Source organism: Nematolebias whitei, chromosome 3 (assembly GCF_014905685.2).
Source record: "Nematolebias whitei isolate Nwh7 chromosome 3, NemWhi1, whole genome shotgun sequence".
In the NCBI taxonomy this organism is placed as follows: Eukaryota; Metazoa; Chordata; class Actinopteri; order Cyprinodontiformes; family Rivulidae; genus Nematolebias; species Nematolebias whitei.
In genome coordinates, this window is record NC_056500.1 from 3065669 (window position 1) to 3073168 (window position 7500).

At 43.0% G+C, this 7500-nt stretch overlaps 1 protein-coding gene across 1 annotated transcript in view; it reads right to left on the minus strand.

The window, feature by feature from the left end:
- LOC119430457 (phosphodiesterase 4D interacting protein) overlaps nucleotides 1-7199 on the minus strand; it is a gene marked incomplete in the record, with an annotated part of 68222 nt that extends 61023 nt beyond the window's left edge. The window contains 3 exon segments of the mRNA XM_037697869.1: nucleotides 2047-2114; nucleotides 2802-2851; nucleotides 7026-7199. Coding sequence (XP_037553797.1) covers nucleotides 2047-2114; nucleotides 2802-2851; nucleotides 7026-7051 — 144 coding nt within the window.
- Nucleotides 7200-7500: the final 301 nt, after the last annotated feature.

The following is a 7500-nucleotide window of genomic DNA, read 5'->3' on the forward strand; positions in this document are numbered from 1 at the left end:
CCTGCGTCCTGATTGGTCCTGACTCCATCATCTGTGTCCTGCGTCCTGATTGGTCCTGACTTCATCATCTGTGTCCTGATTGGTCCTGACTCCATCATCTGTGTCCTGATTGGCTGCCAGCCATGAGCTAACCCAACTCCAGAAAGAAGAACCCAGCTCCAGGCCCGGATCCAGATGCACCCTCGCCGTCTCTTGACCCAGTTTCAAACACCAGAGAAAAGACGTGGTGTTCCACTTTAGTTGGACCTGGTGTCGGCTGCGGGCCAGCCCGTTGGTTCTGCTCGGTCTGGTCCATCACTGCCACTCTGCTCGTACTAATCTGTCTCTGACAGACGTTTAGAGCAGATTAGCAACCCTAATTTGTCCCGAGCTCTGAAACGCAGCCCGCCTCCTTCCTTCCATCAATCTGAGCGTTTCCGTGGTGGGTTTGATGTCACGCTCTCAGGCAGACATGTGCTTCCAATTTCTGCTCGCAGCTCGTAACGACCCGCTCAGAGCGCTCTGATTGGGCCGTTTGTCTTTTCTTTTTTTAGTTAGTGTGAAAAGTGGCGGCGATGTTTGACAGCTCTGATCGCTCTGGAAGGGTCACGTTCCCCGTCTGAGCAGCCGAGGCTTTAAACGAACGCACGTGTGAAGAAAAGAGCCAAAGACGAGCTCGAGAGTTAACCTGGATCCAATAAGTCCGGCTTTTTAAGGAGCCGAAGCCAACGTGAAGTCACAGAGGAGGGCGGGGCCTAACGAGCTTTAACGAGCTCGATCATAACAAGTTCGTCAGTTAAACGGAGTGACAACAGAAATCAGGTGAGGACAGAATCAATAAGTCCAGACAGAGAGGTGTTGTGTTTGTCTGTTAGTAAAATATCTCCTGCACCACTGCAGAGATTTATCAAAACTCCCAGAGAGTAATAATTACATCAACATTTACCCTGATCCAAGATGGCTGCCGCAGCTAACCAACCTCATCAAACAGTTAAACGGCTAAAATTCTTCACAAACACAGAGCTAAAGTTCGGCGTGGTGGCAGCTGAGAGTCATGAACAAGACTGCGCCCGTCACTCCTAATAAGACAGGCAGACAGAAACAAACGGTGCCGTCCTGAGGTCCAGAGGGACCGTTTTTACTGGACCAGCTGATCCACAGAGGTGCGGTGATCCAAGTCCACCAGGTCTAACTTGGGTCTCTGGGGGGTTCTGCGATGAACAGACCCATAAATCTGTGACCCGGGTGGAAGTTTCCAGAGCAGAACCGACAGAGTCTGATGCTTCTCTGCAGGAGGTTCTGGTTTCACATCATGTCTTCTCTTTCCAGAACCGTTTTATGTGATCAGAACCAGCCCCTCCCACCCCTCCGCACCCCCACAGTACTATCAGACCCGGAACGCACTGGGCAGGACTCCCAGAACCCAGTACTGGTCCCGTGCAAACACAGCAGAACCAGAGAAAAGCCCGCTGCTCGGTTCGGGTCTGAACTCTTCCTCTGATTAAACGTCTCCACGAAGGCGGAACATCCCGGCAGAACCTTCAGTCCAGGTTCACTGAACCCAGTCCAAAGAAGCTCATAAAGAACGGTTCTGACTGTGTTCATTTGTTCATCTGTTAGCAAAATATCTCCTGAACCACAGAGCAGATTTTCATAAAAGCATCAGAAGTTTTCAGGCGGCGGGTGACAAGCAGCCCAATCTGGAGACATTTCATTAAAAAGGCTCCAAAACCATCCGAACTATGACGTCGTCAGTGTTGTGATGTCATCAGTGTTGTGATGTCATCAGTGCTGCTTCTGGTTCTGATCCAGAACAGAGCAGATTGTTTTTACTCTGAGCTGGTGGTCAGGTCAGCCTCTGTTACCACGGCGATAAAAACAGCAGCAGGAGCGCCTCTCTGCAGAGGTGAACGTTTCAGCTCGTGCCTCGTTGCCACATCATCGTCCCAAACACGTCTAAAGTAGCAATTAGTGGCAACAAGCCCGGGCAGCTCCGACATGCAGCCGAAAGCAAACATCAGCCGAGACATTAACACTCGTGACGTCGCAGAGCTTCAGCTTTCTTACCTGCTCGAACTCTCGGAGGCTGTGCATCTGGACCGGCGGGCCTTTGTCCGTTTCACCGCACGACGAATCTGCAGCCACAGAACAATAAGAATGAGCTAAACGAGCCGAAGGGCGGGATTGAATTTGTTAATTTCATAAACTAAAACACAGAATCTGATGAGAATAACCTCATGCCTAACAATCATCGTTTATTTGTTTGTGGCTAAAATCTAAACGTTTCTGGTTCAATGGCTAAATTATATTAAATCAGCAGCTAAATGTTTCAAACAGCAGCTAAAAGCTAAATGTATCAAAACAGTAGTTACATTTATCAAAACAGCAGCTAAACGTATCGAACAACAGCTAAAAGCTAATTGTATCAAACAGCAGCTAAAAGCTAAATGTATTACAACAGCAGGTAAAGATGATGCACACGTTACGGGGGGGGGGGGGCTGCAACACAAACAAACAATCAAAAAATAAACAAACAAAGAGCACACAAATCAGAGGGGGAGGCTCATCTGTGATCAGCTGTTTGTGCGACACGAGCTAACGTTCATTCGACCCTCTACAGGTTAGTCTGAGTGAGCCTCGAGGACTCAGAGAGATACAGAACATAAGAGATAAAACTGAAACAGTCCAACACAAAAACAGCTAAAACTTGATTTTAGCTGTTTTTAGCTCACAGCCACCACAGAGAAGGAGCCGACCAAAGCGCTCCACATCAAAACAAAGCAAGAATCACTGCAACTCAAACAGTTTCTGGAGGAACGTACCCATCGTGGGTCCAGTGCTCTTCAGCCCGGCTCGTTTGTCTCCACAGTGCCTGAAAACAACAAACAAACAAACAAACAGCTGTCAATCAAAGTGTCCAAACACTGGTCCTTGAACTCATCGAGCTCTGTCAGATTTAAGGTCCGGTTCTCCTAAAACGACGGCTCCTCTGGTGACACAGAGGATGAGGATGATGATGAAGATGGAAACAAAGTGAGTCAGCGCATGCTTCAGGTCACGCAGACATCACTCAGAGACACACACACACACACAGGCACACACACACACACACACACACACACACACACACACACACGCACACACAGGCACACACAGGCACACACACACACACACACACACACACACAGGCACACACACACACAGCTCCCTGACACAGTCCTGAGTCTCTGCTGACCGCAGGTTCTGTTTCAACACCTGACACATCCTGCTGCACATGGGGGGGGGGGGGGGTACCGGACCAGCATCACACTGGAGGGTGCAGCTGCAAGGAATTCTGGGAAAGAGCGATCACTTCCTGTTTCTGATGCCGAGGACAAACTAACTGTAGGACTGGAGTTGAAAGAATGAAAGAGACCGGTCGATCCAGATCCATGTGATCCAGTTTGAACCTGTGTGACCCCCTTACTGTCTTGGACAGCTGGGGGGGGGGGGGGGGGGTCTGATGTGGTGACAATTAATTACTAATAAATAAAAACTCCTGAGTTCAGAAACTAAATCTGAACAAGAGTTGAAAAAGTAATAAACAAAGAAAAAATAAACAATAAACAAAACAAAAAGAGAAGGAGCAGAATGTTTAAATACTTCTACAAATACTGCAAATACTATAGATACTACAAGTACTTCTACAAATACTACAAATTCTACAAATAATAACTGTCACTAGAACCTAATTTATGTTTGGACAGTTTTTGTCCTGTTGAGCTCTGAATTGTCAAAAATAATATCTTAATCCAAACCATCCACATGACTGTTAGATCCCATTCCAACCAGACTGTTTAAAGAGGTATTTCCCTTAATTAATAACCACGTCTTGGATCTGCTTAATTTGTCTCTAATAAACGGTTAACCACCACAGAGCTTTAAGATTGCTGTAATTAAACCTTTACTTAAGAAACATAATCTTGACTCAGGAATCCTGGCCAACTATAGACCTACATCTAATCTAACTTTCATCGCAAATTTTCTAGAGAAAATAGTTGCTGGTCAGTTGTGTGATCATCTGCAAAGAAATAATCTGTTTGAAGAGTTTCAGTCAGGGTTTAGAGCTCATCATAGCACAGAAACAGCACTAGTAAAAGTCACTAATGATATTCTCATGGCCTCAGACAATGGACTTGTGTCTATACTGGTCCTGTTAGACCTCAGTGCTGCATTTGATACAGTTGATCACAATATTTTACATCAGAGGCTTGAATATGATGTTGGGATTACAGGAACAACTCTAAAATGGTTTAAATCATATTTATATGATAGACTCCAGTTTGTAAATGTAAATAATAAATCTTCATACACCAAAGTTAGTCATGGAGTTCCTCAAGGTTCAGTGCTTGGGCCAATACTCTTTACTTTATATATGCTTCCATTAGGTAAAGTTATTAAACAGCATGGGATAAATGTTCATTGTTATGCTGATGACACAAAATTATATTTGTCCATTAAACCCAATGAATCCAATCAGCTACTTAGACTACAAGCATGTCTTAAAGACATAAAAACCTGGATGAACCTTAATTTTCTCCTGTTGAACAGACAAGACTGAGGTTGTGGTTTTTGGACCTGAGCACCTTAGGAATGAATGTTTCAGTCTTTCTCCCTCCTTAGATGACATTAATCTGTCCTCCAGCTCTAATGTTAAAAATCTTGGTGTTATTTTTGATCAGGACATGTCTTTTATCCCCCACATTAAAAACGTTACTAGAACCTCCTTCTTCCACCTGCGTAATATCACTAACATTAGAAACATCTGATCTAAAGATGATGCAGAAAAACTGGTCCATGCATTTGTCACGTCTAGACTGGACTATTGCAATGGTTTATTATCTGGGTGTCCAAATACTTCTTTAAAACGTCTTCAGTTGATCCAACATGCTGCTGCCAGAGTCTTAACTGGAGTTACTGGGAGAGATCATCTCTCTCCAGTTTGAGTTTCTCTCCATTGGCTCCCTGTCAAATCCAGAATAGAATTCAAAATCTTACTTCTAACCTACAAAGCTCTCAACAACCTAGCTCCATCTTATATTACAGATCTTATTGTTCCATATTTTCCTAACAGAGCACTTCGCTCTCAGACTGCAGGTTTACTTGTGGTTCCTAGAGTTTCCAGCAGCAGAATGGAGGAAGATCTTTCAGTTCTCAGGCTCCTCTCTTGTGGAACCAACTTCCACTTTCTGTCCATGAGGCTGACACATTGTCCAGTTTAAGACTTTCCTTTTTGATAAATCCTATAGTTAGGGTCAGCTTGTTACGCTGCTATAGACTTAGACTACTAGAGGACAAACTGACCACATGTCCTCTCTGCTACTGTCTTTACTTCCTCTACCTGTTTGTAATTATTTCTATCTTAACATGTTTTTTGTCTTTTCTCCTATAGAATACTAGAATACTTCTATAAATACTACAAATGCTACAATTACTATAAATACTACAAATACTAAATACTAAAAAAACATAAATACTATAAATATTACAAATATTAAATACTAAGAAAACTATAAATATTACAAATACTACAAAATACTATAAATACTATAAATATGACAAATATAAATACAGCAAATATAAATAATACAACAAATATTATAAATACTGCAAATATTGTAAATACTGCAAATATAAATACTACAAAAAAACTACAAAATCCTAAAAACACTATAAATATTTTGGATGTGATGACCATGATGGAAAAAGAAACAAAAGAAAAGCATGCTGGGTAATAAAGAGGCCCTGGAATGGTAAAGCTGGGCAAAGCAAAGGGTAAGCTAAATGCTAAAGTTAGTAAAATCCTAGCTAAACATAGCTAAAGGAAGCCGAACGCTAGGTTAACGCGGAAGTAGCACAACAATAGAAAAAAGGAGAATTCCAGTAGCTTAAAGTTAGAAGTGGTGAAGTGCTAGCTAAATAAAAGCTAAAATAAAATAGCAAAGGGCTATAAAAGCAGCAAAACTGTAGCTTAAACCCAAAAGTGCCAAAGTGCTAACTAGAATTGAAATGTAGCAAAAGGACGTTAGATAAAAATAAAAAAATAACAGAAAGGTAGAAGACAGCAAAAAGTACTAAAAGGAGGAATACATTAGCTTAACGTTAAAAGTAGCAAAGGCTTAGCTAAATAGAAGCTAAATGAGGCAGAATACTAGCTACAAATTAAAAGTAGTAAAATGGGTAAACACTAAATGAGCAAAAGGCTAATTAAATGTAGCAATATAGTCAAAAAAGTAGCAAAGCACTAACTAAATACATGCTAAAAGAAGCTGAATACAAATACAAATTAAACAAAATAAAATTATTTAAATGTAACTTAAATTTAACTAAAATTAGCTAAAGGACATTTAGCTAAAAGTAGTAAAGGACTAGCTAAATAAAAGCTTAAAGTAGCAGAAGGCTAGATAAAAGTAGGAATATAATATTCACAAGATAAAGGTAGCAAAGTGCTAACTAAAAAAAGAAGCTAAAATTAGTAAGCAGCTAGCTAAAAATATTAGCATGGTATCTGAAAACTGAAAGTAGCAAAACACTAGCTAAAAGCTAAAAGTAGAAAAACTGTCACTTAAAGCTAAATGTAGCATAAGATCAAACAGTAGCTGAAACAGAGGAAAGTTTCTGAAGGAGCTGAAGAGAGCTGAATACATTTCTAAAAGTATTAAAGTAAAAAAAGCTCAAAGTCACGGCACCCATCTCCTGAACGAGCCGAATGTTTGCAGTTGGACGTGAACTCTGACTCACAGACAAATCCTAAACGCTGCAGATTGGTTCCTCGGAGCGGCTGATCCCCGTGCCTCCTGAACGACCGAAGAGCTTACAAAGTCAACGTGAGCAGAAAGAGTTCGGCTGTTTGCCCTGAAGCCTCTGAGCCAGCGGTTTCTGACCACCTGATTACGTAACGGAGGCACAAAGGTCTCCTGTTGGTCACAGAGACCTGCACCTTGTTTATCCACGTTCTCAGAGGTTCCACACGGAACAAAGGAACCACAGTCAGGACTCGGTCTTACCTTCCCCGGTAGAGAAATCCACTCATCCTCCAGCTGGACAAGGTGACCCCCCCTCAGCAGACACACACACACACACCGAGCGTCTCCTCAGACCTGATCACATCTGAGCTGCAGATTTAACCCGAGTGACCACAGTCCACAAGGCTCCAGCAGCCAGGAGTCAGTTTGACGTGGCAGAGGAGCAGAGAAGAGGAGCAGAGGAGCAGAGAAGAGGAGCAGAGGAGAAGAGGAGCAGAGGAGCAGAGGAGCAGAGGAGAAGAGGAGCAGAGGAGCAGAGGAGGTCACCAGCAGCAGAAGGAGCCCGGTCCTGTATGAAACACTGGTGTTTCAGAACGCTCCCACACCAACGGCTCTGCTGAACAACTGTCAGCTCAGTGTGAAGGTTTGAAAGCAGGGTGGGGCCCCCCACACCTGCCCCCCCTCCACCCCCACACACAGGTGTGTGACACGTCTGAACAGGTAAAACCAGGAACAA